Source organism: Apodemus sylvaticus, chromosome 16, assembly GCF_947179515.1.
Source record: "Apodemus sylvaticus chromosome 16, mApoSyl1.1, whole genome shotgun sequence".
Taxonomy (NCBI): domain Eukaryota; kingdom Metazoa; phylum Chordata; class Mammalia; order Rodentia; family Muridae; genus Apodemus; species Apodemus sylvaticus.
In genome coordinates this window covers 72,314,898-72,334,810 of record NC_067487.1, presented here as the reverse complement: position 1 = coordinate 72,334,810, position 19,913 = coordinate 72,314,898, and the positions used below count along the sequence as shown (strand labels likewise).

Below are 19,913 nucleotides of genomic sequence, written 5' to 3'. Positions count from 1 at the left end.
AGTTCATTATATAAATGTATGAAACTGTCAAACAGTAAAAGTTTTAAAGAGATTATTATAATGCCAGGGGAAAAAAATCTCAGGATTAAAGGTCTAGAAACCATTAACTAAACAATGAAAGGTATTAATCCTAAGTATGTACCACTCATGATACTGGTGAGCTGTGAAATCTTCTTTAAAATCAACTGCACAATGGTAAAAACGAAGTGTACTCTGACAAGATAAGCTTCCTCTTTCTGCTGCCCTCAATCCTAATTTCACTGAAAGCATTGATCACAAGTTACTGGCACAGTGCCTACAAAACAGTTGATGCCTCCTAAATAGAAACTACTAATGTTTTATTCTTATCAGTATAGAAAAACAACTTCACATATTATATGCAGTTAATTTTATTTATCAGTATCCCAAGATCTAAAATAATACTTTCAGTATCAATTGCCATTTGGATGTGCATAAATGGCACAAAAATAGAAGTTACTCATATTCCTCATTTGCATGTGATTAACCTTCTTATCACATGGAGAAAAGATAACTAGAAATAATTGCTATTTAATTGTTTATGTGCAATATCAAATACAAAACAATTTTAACTACCAAGCACATTTTGTGGGTGCTTACCTATTTTATCTTTGAGCCTATTTCAGGCTTAAAGTATATGGATTTATTTCTATGTAGATTGTTTGATTAATAAAATAAAGCACTGGCAATAATGTTATACAATGCAACATTTTTATTAATATATTTGTCAAAGATTTAGGATATATGTAGTCATGATGAATATTAATGCAATGCTGCAATTAAAAATAATTTTAAAGCTTCATCCATACTAGAAAGATAAAAAAACAATCTGATTACAAATTCAGAAGACTTGAAATTTGTTAAGTATAAAAAATTTCTAAAAAGCAAATTTCTAAAAACCACATTAATTTATGAAAAGGAGTAACAATATTGATGTTTAAAAATATATATACCTAGAAAAGGGTGTTGTCCAGAGATGTCACTTGTAATTGACATAGGTTCATTTTGTCAGATGTAACAGAAATCTACTGGACAGGAACCAGGATTCTTCCCATATGAAGTTTATGGCCTCAAGCACAGGGGATAGGAAACCTCTCATCTAAGCACTCAAGCTTTCTGCCTTGAGAAATCAAAGAGTGCATGAAAGGTATAGAGAGACTGGAGGCTGGAGAGCTGACTCAGTGGTTAAAAGTGATTGCCCTAGAATCATGAGAACTGGAGTTCAGATCTCAGCACCGCATAAATAAGTCAGGAATCCCTACCAATACCTGAAAGGAGCCTGAAGGATTACTGCAGCATGTTTGCTTCCAGCTCAGCAATGCATGCAGAAGCATGTACAGAGAAAGGTTCAGAGAAAGGTTCAGAGAAAGACTTGCCTTGAAGGTGATAGAGAAGGTCAAAATAGACTCCTGGATGCAGGAACAGATGGTCCCAACTGAGAGAGTATACACACACACACACACACATACATACACACATACACGGGCGGGGGAAGAGGGAGAGAGAGATGTAGACAGAGGCACACACAGACATAACATAAGTACACACAAAAATAAATCTAAAGAATATATAGAATCAGAAATACATATAATTATGATTAAGTTCTATTGATGTAATTGAATTCAAAGATTATACTAATGAGAAAAAGTATCATTATCATTAGAGACTTTCTATCTATATCTATAATATCTAATATATTCTGATCCAATGATTCTGACTCTGAGATGCTTACATTAGGGGAGGCTTTTGAGTGCTGCATTATTTATAGAAATATGCTCAGTGAATTTACGCTGACTGTTTACATCTGTCATAACTAACATTAATGCACAGACTGACAACTTGGGAGCAAGCATAGCTTGCTAGGAAAATTGTAGACTTTGTAGTCAGGCAAAGTATGATAAAAGATTTGCTTTTTGATTAGATGTGTTTCTTTACCTCTTTGTGCCTGTTTTTTTCCTTAAATCCAAGATAAATTCTTACAGTATACATTTTAAAAAGTAAGAACTTAAAGGACTCTAGAAAAGAAAATCCTACTCCTATGTGATTTACTTCACACTTGACCTTAGGGCCCTGGTCCTGGAAAGGCTCAGTGCAGCAGTGTAGGGGGGGGAATACCAGGACAGGGAAGTGAGAAGGGGTGGATTGGAAAACAGGGGTGGGGGGAGAGGGCTGATGGGACTTTCGGGAGGGGGGATCTAGGAAAGGGAAAATCACTTGAAATGTAAATAAAGAATATATCAAAAACAAAAACAAAAAAAAACAAAACAAAACAAGAAAACCCAGTGGATTTCATGCGCTGAGAAAAATAACAATAGTAATGGTAATCCTTTCCTAAAACCCTGGTGACAGCTGAGGTCAAGATCCCTTTTGAGATGCAAATACAAAGAGCTCCAACTCAAAACTCACATTGGCAGATAATCCCAGAGACTGAATCAAGATTACTCAACAGAACTGTGTTCCCAGGGAGTTTATGATTTAGGATTCCTCAGTCAAATCTTTCTCCAGATTTCTGTCTTTACCTGGAATCCACTGGACTGCATGCCGCAGCAAGACTTCTCCCTGTCTACTAGAATAAAAGGCTGTTAATTGCCACAGATTTCCATATTGGCTTTCTTCAAAACCTGACAAACTCTGGTGGTTAGCTGATGCTGGTGGAGCACTAGATCACTGAAAACATAATTCTGCACAAACGACTTACCCCTGAATTACGGGTACCATGATTTCTTATTAAATATGTTTCTTCATGAATTAACCACTCAGTACTTTGTCTGCCCTCTCACCATGGAGACTTTTTATTCTCAGCTTTGTTAGGATTCCTCCCCATTGTTCTCTCAAATCTTTTCTCAGTTCTTCCCTGTACTAAACTGTCTGATCTCACCTTCTTTTCTAGTCTAATCTTCTAAAGATTGTGCACATCAATTTGCCAGGTCATCCACGATCCTTTGCACCCACTGTTCTTCAGTGAACCACTGCTTAGCATCAGTTTTATCTTCAAGCACGACCAACCAAAGGTCTTACATTCAAATCTTTTATTAATTCCCCATGGAGTTGCTTAAACCTAAGTGAATGTGGGAGAAGTTTCTATTCTCTCTACTGTAATTACTCCACTCTCTCGAGGAAGCAAGAATGGCTTCATTAGTTTTGGTTCTAATAACTATTTTCTTCTCCCAGGTATAATTTCTTAATTCCAATTTTCTTCATACATAGTATCTTTAGATTTTAGTGAATTCTTATTACACTATGCTTTCTTATCTGCTAAATTGTAAGATTGGATTAGGTGACTTTCACAGTGCCCTATTTGCTCAGAATTCTATAATCATTTGAACATACTTTGTGTATTTTTATGTAACATGTGCGAGTATCAGCTACCACTTATTGAAAAATGCTTTTGCTCTTTTTCTTACTTGGAAGAGAATTGATGCAACAAAACTCTTCGTGCTACTTTTGTTAGATTGTCCCCTCCTGGAATCACAGATTCCGAGTTTGCGATCTAAGTATATTACCAGGAGATACTGATCTGATGAAAACCATTAGATTTCTCTAACCTTCAACTTTGAACCCCAGCACCTATGGCACCTACAGCAACCAGGGACTGTAGAAGAGAATGGCAACCACTTCACTCCTTTGCTGTGTGAAGCAGATGAGATTATTTTGTAAATCATGTTTTTACAGTAGTGATGCGCTATCAGATAACTTTTGGAGTACATAACAACGAGAAAGAAGAGTTGGCGATGTTTAACATGATGCTTTGCAATGAGAAAAAAATTGTTTCAATTGCTTCTAAAGGTTGTCATGGGTTTTATACTTACTTCCTTCTCTCAAACACATACCATGTCATCACTTAAGGAAAGTTATAAGACAATTTGATTCATAGACACTCCGTGGGACTAAACTATCTGCTTCAGAAAATGTATTGTTTAACCAATTATATGATATACTTGAGATTTACAAATTGATATGTGAAGCACATAGTAACTGAAATGGTTACCATTTATAATTAATTTTGAGTAAAAACAGTCAGCTTAAATCTATTTAATAAATGTCCCATTGATAATACAATATTAGTATCATTAATCCTCATGTTATACATTAGATATCTAGGTATCCTTTTGGAGGGATATGACGATATAGATACTTGTATTAAAAAACATATTTCACAATTCCTTTTGAGTTTTTAATGGAAATTCTAAAGAATAGTTATAGACTATTCCAAGTAAATCTTTTATTATTATTTCATTCAATATTAAACAGAAAAGACAGTGTTTTCCCTATAAGGTTTCTAGAGGAAATAATCAAATCATAATTCTTTTTGTTATACAAGAGCATGTTACCTAATCTTCAAGTCAAATCTAATGTGTAGTGGGCTGCTCTGAGTGAAGATGGTGAATGTCTTCTTTCCTGAAAGTCTACTCTTTCCATAATGCTTGGTTAGCATCCTTGCTTGATGCATCCTTTAATAGTTATCCCAAATCTTCAGTATTATTCTGTCCAATGCTCTGCCTTCCTTCTTGTCCCAGGCTAAAACTTTTGCTTTTCTCTGGATCTTTCTCCAGGACCCTGGATTTCCTCGTCATTAATTTTAGCAGGCATTTAGTTTCAAAACCCTAACATTCATTTCTAGCATTGGCATATAAATTATGTGTCAATGATTATTTCCATTACCTACATGTTCTATTATCTGTACTTTAAAAAAAAAATGAATTCTTCCTGATTGCTCTCTTCCATCTTCCCACAGTTTTTCCATCTAATAATGCTCAATTGACTCACTTTGTTGTCTAATCTACTTTTCCAAATATAAGTCTGAAGAAGTGCACCTTCTCCTCTTGACTCCCTTTCACCCATTGTTCTTCAGAGAAACTTTCAATGACCCACTGCTTTTCATTAATTTGTCTTCTAGTAGGACTAGGCAAAGGTCTTACATTCAAATCTTTTCAAATTATTTTTGTTCTTTGGTCGTTTTTCATTTTTAAGGGAAAACTTACTTTGATTTCCCTAAACTCCTTCAGAATATCTCCACTGGCTTCTGTCTTCACTGATTTAGCACTTACTCTCGAAAACTGAATGTGGTACAGAGCATTGTACTGTATGCTTAAGAAGGACAACGGGTTTGCAGCCCATAGGAGGAACAAAATGAACCAACCAGTACCTCCAGAGCACCCAGGGACTAAATCACCAACCAATGAGCACACATGGAGGACCCTTGGCTCCAGTTACATATGTAGCAGAGGATGGACTTTTCAAACATCAATAAGAGGACAAGGCATTGGTCCTGTGCATGCTAGATGCCCCAGTGTAGGGGAATGACAGGTCAGGGAAGCAGGAGTGGGTGGGTTAGGGAACAGGGATAGGGAGGATGAGATAGTGGGCTTTGGGGGGGGATGAGGAAAGGGTATAACATTTTAAATGTAAATAAAGAAAATATCTAATTAAAAAAAAGACAAAGGACATGAGGACAGCTTGGGTGCTTAGCAGAAGCCCTCAGACTATGACAGCCTGTCACTTCAGAAAGAAGAAAAAAAGGAAGAAAAGAAAGCACTATCTACATAAAGCTTCATATTGACAGGGTTTTCCAGCAAAAATCAGCTGTACCAGTGGAGCATCCCAGAGTACAGAATATCCACTTGATAAATTCTGTGCCAGACAGGCCTGGCCCAGTTTGATGCAGCCTAGTGCTCTGTCCTTGCCTTAGGGAAGTAACCTGGAGTGAACATTGTTGTACCAGATCCTACAGAGCCTTAGCTAAATTGTTGCAGCAGATCCTCCATTGGAGGCTGCCAGCTAATCACACTGGTAACAGCTGGTTTTACCCAGGGAAATCAGAATGAGTATTTCATGAAGCAGTTTTCAATCTTTGTTGATGTTATATTCTCAAAATCTTCCAAATGATTATTGTGGCCTCTTATTGAAACATGAAATTCTTCATAACCTACTCAGGTTTGAGTTGGCAACAGTAATTTCTCTAAGGTTATTCTCCTCCTCAAATTTATGAAATTCCATAAATTACTACAAGCATCATTTGACCTTTTCCCTATTGGTAGACTTAGACTCTGCATCAACCAGATCAAAAGCTCTTCAGAGCAATTCAGTATTAATTGTTCAACATGTGGAAAGTATTCTACAATTCTGAAGTTCTGATAATAATAATTGAATTAGGGTTACTTTTAATGCATAATATGTGGCTGATACTGTTCTGCATATTTTAATATATGAACTCTTTTCAACTGTAGTGTAACCACTAAAGTTAATTTTATTGTATTAATATTTTTCAGAAGACATAACCGAGGCAATAGGAAGTTTAAATAATTTCCCAAGATCAAGTAGCTAAAAGATAATGGCACTTATATTCAAATTCAGGCCGTTCATCAGAGTTCACACAACTGTGCATTTTCTCTCACTATCGAGAACAAAGTTGTCAAGTGAAATGGTGATAAAAGCACTTTTTATTAAGCACATGCATTATGAAACATTTGTCTCTGCCTTTCAGGTCCCTGCATCCCCAACCCATGCCATAACGGAGGAACCTGTGAGATAAGCGAAGCCTATCGAGGAGACACATTCATAGGCTATGTTTGTAAATGTCCCCGGGGATTTAATGGGATTCACTGTCAGCACAGTAAGTTATTTATATTCATTGTGCTTCTATTTTTATTGATCTATTGTGTATAAGCCATTACCCTTCTTGTTTGTGGTTACATAACAAAAATGTAGAACAACACCGCGTCTGGGCATTTTGGCTCATGTGACCTCTTTCCACCCACAATAAGGGCTGTTCTTGTCCCCTTACTGTATCTGACTAATAATATGCTTCCTATTCCTTTTCAATATTATTCCATTCAATTCACAATGTGGTGGATTTCATGTTATACTATTTGTCTCTCTCTTTCATACTTGTCCATTCTACTTGTCCAAGCTACATTCTCCAAGCATTCCAGCAGTTATTCTGGTGATTAGGTTCATAGCAATGTGAACAAGCAAAGAAAAAAAAATAAGGACAAGGAAAGAATGCTCTAGTCTCTAATCTATATATAAGCCAGATTTCTCCTTCTTACATATTGGCATTTCTATGTGAAAATCTTTGAAAATTCAATAAACACAAAAATGCCCAATGAGTGGCTTGGGACCTCACACACTGTTCTGCAGCACTCAGGCAGGACACAGTACACTCTGAGCTGATGAAGGAGGTTCTTACAGAGGTGGCTACAGGTAGAATGACAATGTTAGGGGTGGAAAGACAACATGGGAAGAAAGAGAGGAGAGGTAATATTGCTGAATAATCCTAAAGTGATCCTGAGAATAATGGTTTGGAAAATAGAAACAAATTTTATATATTAGCCTGAGTCATATTTCTAGGCCCCAGGAACAGGGATACCATGTTGTAGCTCTTAGTCACTGGAAGCATCTTTCAATTTCCTAGAGTCCTTCCACAGTTGGGAGCTTGTAAAGCTTCTGGAAAGTTTGCTATAGTACCTAAATACTCATTTTACAATTGGCAACCAACTTCCCCTTAGAGATCTCTAAGTCTCTAGTCTGCAACAAGCAAATTAAAGGCTTTTTTTTTACTTACACCATTTTTCTTACACATTTTTTACAAATTTTTCTTACACCAGTTCAGAAGTGTCAAGGTTTATTCTTCTTGGAGGTAAGATCACAATTCATTCTCCATGTGAGATAACTCAAACAGACTTGGAGAGACTAAAGTGAGAAAACAGTGTCCTAAGTGTCTTTGTAGTCACTTAATCCCATGAAAAATATGATAAACACTTGCACACTAGCGTAAAAGATGTGTTATCATATGCAAGGCGCAGGGGACACAGTCTCTGTACCCCTGTAACTCAAGGATGAGCTTCTTGAATGCAGTATACACAAAGAATTTCTCTGAAAGAAAAATCCTGTTTTTCTTATGGGTTGTTTTCCAAAATAAGATATAGGGATTGGTCAAAATTCCTAGCTTCCACTTTTCAAAATACTTTATAATATTATAAATACTTTATAATAAAATTATTGAAAATAATTTTTCATGCAATATATTGATTATTGTTTCCAGTCTCTAAACTTTTTCCTGGTCCTCCCTACTGTACCACCCACCCAACCTCATGAACTTTCTTGATATGTCTCTCTAGAAAACAAACATTAAAACAAAGCCAAGACACCTGAATTATCAAATGTTAAATAAGAAACACATACACACACTTGAAATTAAAATGTAATTATCTCTGTATGTTGCCTAGTTGTGGGTCTGTATTAATCCCCATATGCTATAAGAGGAACCTTCTCTGATGATGGGTGAATGAGACATTGATCTTTGGTTATAGTAAAATGTCAATAGGAGATTTTTCATTGCTACGTTCTTTTAGTAGAACAGTATTTGCTTTTCCTCCAGGTTCATGGCCTATTCAATTTAAGGTCCCAGGCCAGCCACCCAAGGTAACATGTTAAGGTGCAGAGACTGCAATTTTTGGAACATTCATTCCTTCATCAAACCCTTAGAGCTCAGAGGGCTCCCTGCAGGGCTTTGCAGAAGAGAAGACAGAAAAAATATTGGAGCCATAGAGGGTGAATGACTCCAGAGAAATAGCATCTTCCAGATACAACAGTGCAGTGCAGATGCATTTAAGAACTCACGGACTATAACAGTGTGCTCAGGCCCCTCCCAGTTTCAAGCTATTGTCATCTGCTTTAGAGTTACCCTTGGTATGATGAAACACCACGATGCAAATCAAGGTAGAGAAAGTTGTTTTTAAGCAACAACATCCCAAAATTCGATTTACCAAATAAAGACTTGGGAGCCAGATGCTGTGGCGAAAACCTGCTAGGTCAGAGGAGCAGAGAAAGCACCCAGGTGACCTTCCTGTTTGACTGACATCGCGGGGGGGGGGGGGGTGTTATTTGGCTTACACCTTCAAGTTGCAGATAATCATTAAAGGAAATTAGGACTGGAACTCAAACAGCCCAGGAATCTGTTGGAAGAGCTGATACAGAGGCCATGAAAAGGCACTACCTAGGACCACAAGCAGAGAGGTGGCACCATCCACAATAGACAAGTTCCTCCACCATCAATCACTGACTAAAATAATATCCTACAGCAAGATCCTTTGTAGATATATTCTCAATTGAGGTTCCCTCTTTTCAGATGATTCTGGGTTCTGTCAAATTGACTTGACACAAAAGAAGCTAATGAATGGTCCCAACCTTGAGACCAGGAAGTGCACAGGCACATCTTTTCCTAAGACTCTATCTGCTAATAATACCTACTTGCAAAGAAAACTTTTGCTTTTGCCACTGGAATGTCATTGGATATATTAATTACTCTTAAAGGTAGCACCAGTGTCCTACAATAATAGATGGTCATGAAACAAACTTAGTGGTCTTTGTGTAGACAGTTTTCCTCATATTTCTTTGGGCATTATTCTGTATTTAGTCTTACGATTTTGGTTTTAATTTGTTTGTTATGTTTTGTTTATATTTTGCTTACATATTTTGGTTTTCTATCTTTTATTTTTGTGGGCTTCATGTGTGGGGGTGTTTATTGTGTTTTCTTTATTTTTGTTTCTCTGTATTCTACTTTTTTTTGTTTTTCTTTTTTTGCTATCCAAAGGGCAGTAGGTGTTAGGTGCCTAGGAAGGTGGAAGGAATCTGTGAGGAGTTGCTTGAGGAGAAACCCTAATGAGAAAATATTAAATGGAATCAAATTTTCATAAGTAAGCAAAAATATGTATAATTGCCTTCTCTTACCTGTTCCTCTCTCCAGACCTTCATGCTACTCACCTTTTGCTCTCTCTCTCTCTTAAATTAATAATTTCTATTCATTAATTATTGTTACATAGAAAAATACATATTTTGGACAGGAGATATAGATCCCTAATATCACATGTGTCTCCATTATTTAACATTTCACTGTGATTACAGTTGAAGGGGTGTGAAAATGGGGTTTCTTCTTAAAAAAATAATGTTAGAAAGCCAAAATCACTCTTTAGAGAATAGGATCTGTCTTACTCAGGGTTTCTCTTCCTGTACAAACATCATGACCAAGAAGCAAGTTGGGGAGGAAAGGGTTATTCAGCTTACACTTCTGCATTGTTGCTCATCACAAAAGGAAGTCAGGACTGGAACTCAAGCAGGTTAGAAAGCAGGAGTTGATGCAGAGGCCATGGAGGGATGTTCCTTACTGGCTTGCTTCCCCTGGCTTGCTCAGCCTGCTCTCTTATAGAACCCAAGAATACCTGCCCAAAGGTGGTACCACCCACAAGGGGCCCTTCCCCTTGAACACTAATTGAGAAAATGCCCCACAGATGGATCACATGGGGGCACTTCCCCAACTGAAACTCTTATCTCTGTGATAACTCCAACCTGCGTCAAGTTGACAAACAAAACCAGCCAGTACAGGATCTATACAATAATATAATATTATCTCACATTTCCAGCTCTTACTTTCCTAACCCAGTACAAGTTTGATTAGTTTCTATCATATTTAGTGATCTATATGACATACAGTGGCATTAAGTCATCATTTGTTTCTCAACCAAGTGATTTATTCTTGAAAGTTGTTAGTGGGGGTGTTGCCATCTGCCTCTGGCTACTACCTGTGGCTGGCTGAACTCCTTCATGTATAACATTAGAGATGGGGGAGTATGAGATTGCTCTTGCTCCTATTCCCCAAAGTAGAGCATGCAAATCTTTTCCACATCCCCTTATCTCATAATAAAGTAAGCTGGACATTCGCAATTTGTAACTGAATTTCAAGGCTTACTATAAAGTACAAAACCTACCCTCTTAACTGTAACTTACATCTCTAAACTTTCAATGTCTCTCTGGAATTGTAGTAGAAAGCCCAAGGGTGGGAAATTCAATTCAGACCTGGTACTTTTTATATCCAAATTACCCAGTCTGTCTTCTGTGGCATGCATCATTATTAGAAGAAAGACAAAAAACGGGTGAAAGAGGATTGAATTTGGATTCAGAAATTGGGATTTGAGACATGACCTTTACAGTTATTGAATGACTGACCTTGACGCACTCCTTTGACTTTTCCTCAATTGAAAAAATATATATCAAAGAATTAAGCTAGAAACAGGTGACCTTCGGTTCACATAAGCCATGGGAGTATTATGACTAAATGGAAGCTTGCTCAAGGCACAAAGGTTATCAAACCTTCCCCTTGCAGGTGGAATTGAAAAGGATTATACATTAGAAAAGCAGATTTAGAAGTGATAGAACCCTGGGAGATTCCTCATGTAAGAGAAGTAGACACAGAGCTGGTTAATCCCTCATTTGGACATACAGAGATTTGAGCTGGTTTTTCATTCTCACAACAGCTTTTTGGTCCAGATATTTCCAAGAGCATTACTACCCAAGGTGCAGTGTGATACCAATACCACATAGAAGCGTTTTAGAAAGTTAGATTAACCACAGATCAACTGAGTCAGAATTTGTATTTGACAAAATTCTCTAGTTGATCAACACATCCAAATAAAATTTTGAAAAATCCTTCTTAGGATTTTAATAATTGAAATATGGCCATTTTAATGATAACAATGAAAAAGAAGTGATTTCTACCATTTGTCATATAGCAATAGATATTCGACAAAGCATTTATTAAGGTTTTTGTATGTCAAACAATTTTGAAAGTCAATGTATTGAGAATAGTAGTAATATCACAATGATATTTTAATAGATTATTTTTATTTATACAATTAAAATATCGTGTTTCCTTTTATTGAAAATAAATTTCATTTCATGGAATATATTATGAGTTCTGTTTCTACTAACCCATGTCCTCCCAACTCCTCCCAGTTCCTTCCTAACTCCCCAGTCATCCAGTTCTACACCCTCTTTTTCTCTCATTAGAATACAAACAAACATAACAATATTTTATTAGAAAAGGAAAAGCAATTACTAATTAAATTCTATATTACAGAATGTGAATTAAACCTGCCTGTGAATATATTAATAGACAATCAAAAACTTTAATTTTCATGATACATGACTGAGTTATGTATAAGTTTAGGAGGAACATTATTATGATATAAATTGCAAAAATCTTTTCCAGTGCTAACATTAATATTATTAATGATAGATTAAATTTTTAAAACTATGTGAACTTTATTTTTCGAATAGCTTTAGTTACAAAGAAATGAACAGAAAATTTGGAAAGTTCCATTTGTCTTTCCTTCTAGATAGTTTGACCCTAATTTTAGCATTTTTGCTCACCTAGTAATTACATAGGTAATGACTTCTGATATAGCAGTTTAGTTTGTTTTAAGACAGGGTCTCACTATGTAGATGTTGGTTGACCTGGACTTCATTATATAGATCAGACTGACCTGAAACTGACAGAGATCTACTGGCCTCTGCCTTCTGAATGCTGAAAAAAAAAATCTGTCTCATTCTTCCTAAGTTTTTCTAAAGAACTGCCAACTAACATCCACACTGGCAATATGCTAAGATCCATACTTTTTATAATATACTTACATGGGATTTGAGAAGTACAAAATCATATGTCCACCATTGTAAAGCCACACAAGACAGCTTTTCTTAGGCATATACCTAAGAAAATATCCCTTGTTTTCTAGGCACATATCTTTTCTTGTTCATCACTTTACTGTACACAGTTGCTGGCATTATTTGTTTGGCAATTATTCCATGATTATTAATTTTACATTATGTTAAATTGTTAGAATCTTAGAGAGTGTTGATGATTATCACTTAAAAATATAAATTCAGGGTTTCTATATCTTTGTAGTTCACATTTTTTTAATACTAAAAGTGCTCATTTTCTTTTCAGTTTTACTACCCTTGTTTATGTATTTGTCTACTGAAAAATAGCTTGATTTCTTGATTGTTCTGGTTTCGGGAAACACAAATGAAGCTGTTATACAAATTCATGTGCAGTTTTTTTTTATTTTTATATTTTTATGGACATACATTTTCAGCTCATTTTAGAAAACTTGGAAATGTACTTGCCGGATTTGAGAGCAAAAGTGCACACCATTTGGTTAAAAAATTCAAACGTTCTTATTATGTGACAGACTCATTAGCAATGCATCAGTAACTGTGTTATTCGTTGTTTTTAGTTTCATTATTTGAGCCATTACATGGATTTTTTAAAAAAATCCTATTGAAAATCTGATGAAATTATAATCATGTAAGATTAAAATGATGTTAAGTACTAGATTTGATATGGAACTGCCAAATTATATTTGCTTTTAAATGAAAAAGGATTATGTGACATGTACACACCAACATTCATATATATGTGTAAATTAAAGTATACAAATTACAGCATGTATTAGGTGCCTAATTTAGCTGTCAAGACAGTAGTCTTCTAAAAAGCATTTGTAAGCACGGAGTTTTCTTCAAGATGCCGCATTGAGTATGCTAAAAGTACTCATATTTTGTTTGTTGCCTAGTGACAAATCTAATGCCTTCGAGAAGGATGATTCCTTTATCATCAGCCCTCTGCCCATCTTCCCAATGAAGTGTTTTCCCTATCTGCACACACAGTTTTCAGTTTCTTCCACTTCAAAAGAGAAAAGAAAAGCTGGCCTTGAAGCAAGCCAAACATAAGAAGATGCCTAGCTTATGAAAGGCATAGTCCATGTTATCAGGCTAGCTTAAGAAATAAAGCTTAGCAACCTCTTATTCAACTGAGAAAGCTAGTCAGAAAAACAAAATAGATTACAAAATTTTCTCTTTATGTATTTCGCTACCTAATGTTAATGAGATTGATCTCTATTTTATGTTATCTATCAATGTATGGATTAACACACTCAGCTACTATTTACTGGGTTTGTGCATTTCATTTTTATAAACTGAAAAATCCATGTATATTATATTGAGCCAATGATACTGATTATTTTAATAAACATTTTAATTAAATTAATAGTGTATTTGAAAATTATAAGCTTTTGTGGTACTTTCAACATAGTAAACAAGTGAATGACTGTCCTATATCTACACCACAGGATCAGAAATTTAGACTAAACCTTGGATCTAGTACCTTAGAATTTTTTTTTATTCTTTTTACTTTTTAGGAAAAGTAAATAGCATAATCAGATCATTTCTCCTTTTCTCTTCCACATACTTCTTACTCTCACTCAAATCCATAACCTCTATTTCATTAATGTCTGTTACATGTATATGTGTGGATGCTATTCCTCAAGACATAAGTCTATCCTGCTCAGTTTGTATAATGTGAGTTTTAAGTGCCCATGTGATCTTTAACTTCATGACACATAAGGACCACTAGCTTACAAACTATCTATCTATATGCAGAGGAAGTAGTACTTTACTGGGAAGATTATGAATTAAACCTGATCTTTGACATGGCTCTTGATAACAGATGAATGGCCAGTTGCTACCTTAATCATTCAGAGTTTCAGGATTCTCATTGGATATCTCAACTCAGCAGATGCATACTGGGACATCACTGTGCTGCTCGTCAGAAATAACATATTTCCAAACACTTGGGTAAACTAACTACCTTTGTATCACATGCTGACCAAAGATGTTTGTTCAGGTTATGCGAGCTGTCTCTGCACTCACTTTGAAATTTTTACATTAAAGCTATTCTGCTTTAATGTTTTAAAATATGATGAAAATCCATACTGATAGTTTCATATACTCTTTCTAAATATTTTAGTTTTATTATTTAAAAACAATTGGTGCATATGAGAGAGACTTCAAAGGGAGCTTTATATTTTTGTATAAGAACTTCTTCTTTTTTTTTCTTTACCTTTGTTCATTCCCAATTTTAGCATGGTTATTTTTTTCCTTTCAACTATTACACTGAGAACCAGTATACCCTAATGAAAATGTCAAAATTTTTAGAAAACTTTTTTCTTTTCTTTTTTATTGAAACTAGATTCTTCTATCATACAATACATACTAACCACAGTTTCTGCCACCCCTCCCCTCCTTTTAACTACCTCCTAGTTCCCCTCTCTGGGCGGTCTGCTCCCTGTCTGTTTCTCTTTAGAAAAAAGGAGGCCTCCAAGGAACTACAGCGAAACAGGACAAAACAAATAAACTAGGACAAGGCTAAAGCCCTCATATTGAGGCTGCACAAGGCAATTCAGTAGGAGAAAAGAGTCTCAAGTACTGGTAAAAGGATAAAACATATCGCTGACCCCGTCAGGGAAAAAAAGGCACAAGCTAGCAACCATAACATATACTCAGAAGACCTGGGGCAGAACCAAGCAGGCCCCACACTTGCCATTCCTATCTGAGGGACTCTATGGGAGCCTGTGGAGCCTATGGGAGTCCTGCTAAGTTTAGTCAATGGACCATGTTTTTTGGTGTTGTTCATCCTGTCTGAATCCTAGTCCTTCCTTCAAGTCTTCCATGGATTTTCACGATCTCCAGGAAAACTCAGTGGAGACTACCAGTGAAGACTTTCGCTCTGCATAGTGTCTCATTATGGGTCTCTGCATCGGTTGTCATTTGCTGCTTGACAAAGTCTCTAATGATAATGGGACAAGGCAATAATCTATGCATATAGCAGAATATCATCCGGAATAATTTCATTATGTTTTGTTTTTGTTTTCTTCTGTTCTGTTTGCTAGTTGTGCAAAGTTCTAATATAGGTGCCTAGACTGTGACGTTTTTATTTCCTACCCTTGCAGGCTATATAGGAGTTAGGATACTCTTTTATAGGCTTGGGCTTCAAGTTAAACCAAACTTTGCTTGGCCACTTCCACAAGGTCTGTGCCACCAGTTCCCCAGTACATCTCCCACCCAAGGAAGATTATAGGTGGAAGCCTGGCGGTGGTGGCACACGCCTTTAATCCCAGCACTTGGGAGGTAGAGGCAGGTGGATTTCTGAGTTCGAGGCCAACCTGGTCTACAGAGTGAGTTCCAGGACAGCCAAGGTTACACAGAGAAACCCTATCTCGGAAAAAAAAAATAACAAAAACAAAAACAAAAAAGATTATAGGTGGAGGTTTGGTTTTTTTGTTTGTTTGTTTTGTTTTGTTGTGTTTGGCTGGGTTGAAGGATACTCTTTCTATAGACTATAGAGCACCTCCTCATGCCAAAGAGACTAGAACATAGGGGTGAGGTCTTCAAGGCTCCTGCAGCTCTGCCTCTCTATGTTTAGTGGGCTTTGTGGAAGTTGCCCTCAGCAATGGGGCCCCAGTCTCAGTTTTCAGAGAACAACCTTCTGTTCTAGCACCAGCCTTGGGTTTTTTAGAAATCTCCACAAAACTGCCTTGGCCAACAAATCAACAGAATGTAACATGGTCCCACCAAAAGAAGCCTTACTTGGCTACAAATGATGGCCAGTTCAGACTGTATCTTCAATTTCTAGGAGACCTCAATAAGGTCACCCTCACAGGTTCCTATAAGGTTTCACTGCACTAAGTTTTCACACTGATCCCCACATACATACCCAATTTCAGCTCTGTCTCTTCCCACATTCTCTTCCTCCATTCCTAACCCCAACCTAATTACTGCTACTCATACTCCAACAACCCCAAGTCCAAAGGTAGAACCTATTTTGTTGACTCTTCTAAGGGAGAGCCATGCTTCCTACCTATACTTTGTCTCTTTTCCTAACTTCTCTGAGTCTATGGATTGTAGATAGATTTTTAGTTACTTAACAGCTAATGCCCACTCGTAAGTAAATACAAGTCTGGGTCTTCAGAATTTTTTTTTCTAGTTGCACTCATTTGCCTGCAAATTTCATGATGTCATTGTTTATAACAGATGAGTAATACTCCATTGCTTAAATGTTACATTTTCTTTATCTATTCTTCACTTGAGGAACATCTAAGTATATTCTGGTTTTAGGCTATTATGAATAAAAGCAGCAATGAACATAGTTGAGCAAGTGTCCTGGAGGTAGGATAGAGAGTCCTTTGGATATATGCCCAAGAGTGGCAAAGCTGGGTCTTCAGGTATGTCAATTCCCAATTTTCTGAGGAACCACTATAGTGATTTCACAGTATCTGCACAAGTTTACACTCCCACCTCCAATGAAAGACTGCTCCACCTAGCTGCACATCCTCACCAACATGAACAATTATTTGCATTATTGATCTTAGCCATTCTGACAGGTACAAAATGAAATCTTAAAGTGGTTTTGATTTTCATTTCTATGGTGGCTAAGGATGTTGGGCATTTAAGTGTTTCTCAGAAACTTGAGATTTCTCTAATGGAAATCCTATGTTTAGATCTATACCCCATTTTTAAATTGTAGTATTTTTTAAATATCTAGTTTCTTGAGTTCTTTGCATACTTTGGATGTTAATGTCCATTTAATGTGGAGTTGATAAAAACCTTTTCCCATTTAAGGGCTGTCTGCTTGTCCAAGTGATGGTGTCTTTTGATGTATATAAGCTTTTCAGTTTTGTGAGGTGTGACTTATTAATTGTTAATCTCAGTGTCTGCTCTGTAAGTGCTCTGTTCAGAATGTCTTATGTGCCAAAGTTTCCATGTCTAATTCCCAGTTTCTTTTCTATCACGTTCAGTGTATGGGTTTTATCTTGAGGCCTTGTATCCACTTGAACTTAAGTTTGTGCAGGGTAATAAGTATGGATCTATTCGCATTCTTCTACATACCAACATACAAATTGACTACCACCAATTGTTGAAGATACTGGATTTTAAAAAACAAAAATGTTTTTAGCTACTGTATATTTCTGGCTTTTTTTTAATGAAAAAGCCAAGTACATACATGTGTGTGGATATATATATATATATATATATATATATATATATATATATATATATAGTCTTCAATTTGATGGACCAATAATGTGATAATTGCTTTGAACTAAGTCTCAAAAAAGGTTTTTTTCATTAACATTTGACTATGAAAGTTGAACCTGACTTCCTATTTTTTACCTCACTTATGGCTGCAGACTTATGTGAGGTAGCTTATTTCTTCAGGCCTGTGGTTCTAAGAAGCAGGAGAATCAGGCAATGATCCATATAGATCTCTATAATCCTTTGGTCTGCCATAGAGATTCTAGTGGATGTATATGGCTCCTTATCACGATCTATTTAGTAGTTACAATGGTTAAAGTAACTAAAAAGATTCAAGAACTTTGATTCTCAGACTTGCTTTTATGTTAAAATAACATGAGGACCCCTAAAAATACATGGATGTCTGATTCCCACACCAGATAATCTAATATAATGGTAAAGTCATCAGCCAATTAAAAAAATCTCATAAGTGTCTCAGCTGAAAAAGATGGGAAACAGTTCTAGACCTATCCATAAGGATTTCCAGTGCCATAATGAAACTAAAGAGCAAAGCACTGAAGGGAAGCCAACATTAGGATACAGAATCAGAGGTCCATTCATGGTATGCAATGGCATAAATTGATGAATTTTGCTACTTTAAATTTTATCTTTGTTAAAAATAAAGCAAGTCTTTCTGTGGCATAGGAACGCATACCTGATGGAAAGATTAAAGCACTAAAGACTTGTTTGCCCTTCTTAAGAGTTCACGCCCCTTAGTGTATCCATAGTAAGTAGCATTCTAAAGAATTTTTAGATTCTTGTTTTTTTTTTTTTTTTTTATTGTCTGGAGACCAAAACAGGTGTTGTGTGATAGACATAGACAACCAACTATGCACAGAGACACTGCCCATACATAAACAGAATTTTATGATGTTTCAAATAAACTTATCTGTTATACACAACATCCAATATAGTTTAACTTGGGATTTAGATAACAGTGAATCATTTTTATCCCTTTTCTTTTCTTTTTTTTAAAAGATTTGTTTATTTATTTTATGTTAGTACACTGCTGCTGTCTTCAGACACACCAGAAGAGGGTATCAGATCTCATTACAGATGGTTGTGAGTCACCATGTGCTTGCTGGGATTTGAACTCAGGACCTTTGGAAGAGCAGTCAGTGCTCTTAACCACTGAGCCATCTCTCCAGCCCCTTTTATCCCTTTTCTTATGAAAAAAAAATAAGAGAACACTTGAATTCCAGACCAGTCTTACACTCTGAACAGGAAAATGTTATATATTTTGCCCCCAAGGTTGAATCCTTGAAGGTGTTGCCCTCAGAGTAATAGGCCTGAGCTTCTAGAACCAACTCACAAATAATTCTAAAAAGAATATCTCAAGAATAGAGATGCTTTAATTTTCTATGTTCTCTAGCTACAAATGATACTACCTTTGACTTCCAGATTAATTCTATGCTTTCTTGCCTAACTCCATATTCCTGTATGATTTCATTCTTCCTCCAAGTCTTTCCTTGTCATTTTGGAAAATTCTTTATTCATATGTTTGGCATTATTTAGCAAGAAAAGTATTCCGACATGCCCAGGATTCTATATGTGTTTAACAAGAAATGTTTTTTCCTGTTTTCCTTAGACAGTCAATCTAAGACATACTACTAAGTTTATGGCTACTGTCTTCTCTGCTCTGGTCACCCAGCCAATTAAAATATTATTTGGTCTGAGGAAACAACAGGGAAATTCTAGCCCTCAACAAATCCCATGTCTTTGTTAGATTAGAAAGTCATGTGCTTATGTCTAACCATTCAAATCCTTTTAAAAAATTCCAGGTGTTCAACATTCTTTCCTTACATGGTCTACAGTGTAGGTTTCAAATTACCTTAGACTACTTACTGATCAGACAATACAACTGTATTTCTTACTATCGCCTCAACTAGCTTTCTCAGCAATCAATTTTGGATGATTCATAATTTAATCCTTACTTTTTATAAAATATCTTCTTCACACAGAAATGCAGCCTCCACAAGAATCCAAAGCTCTCTCTTCTGTCATTGTGCCAAGCACTGTTCTGTACACAGAAACACAGCAACAAGTCATGATAATCAAGTCTCTCTGGTCTCAGCACTTCTAATGGGGAATAGGATCATACAATTTGTATTGCATGCTTGACTATATAACTAAGTGATTGTACTCAGGCATTT

At 36.1% G+C, this 19,913-nt stretch overlaps 1 protein-coding gene across 2 annotated transcripts in view; it reads left to right on the top strand.

Annotated features, from left to right (window-relative positions):
* The window catches only part of Edil3 (EGF like repeats and discoidin domains 3), a 513,587-nt gene that overhangs the window by 230,550 nt on the left and 263,124 nt on the right, over positions 1–19,913 (top strand). For both annotated transcript variants that reach the window (XM_052159696.1, XM_052159695.1), the window contains one exon: positions 6,503–6,631. In XM_052159696.1, coding sequence (XP_052015656.1) covers positions 6,503–6,631 — 129 coding nt within the window. The remainder of the gene's footprint in view (positions 1–6,502; positions 6,632–19,913) is intronic.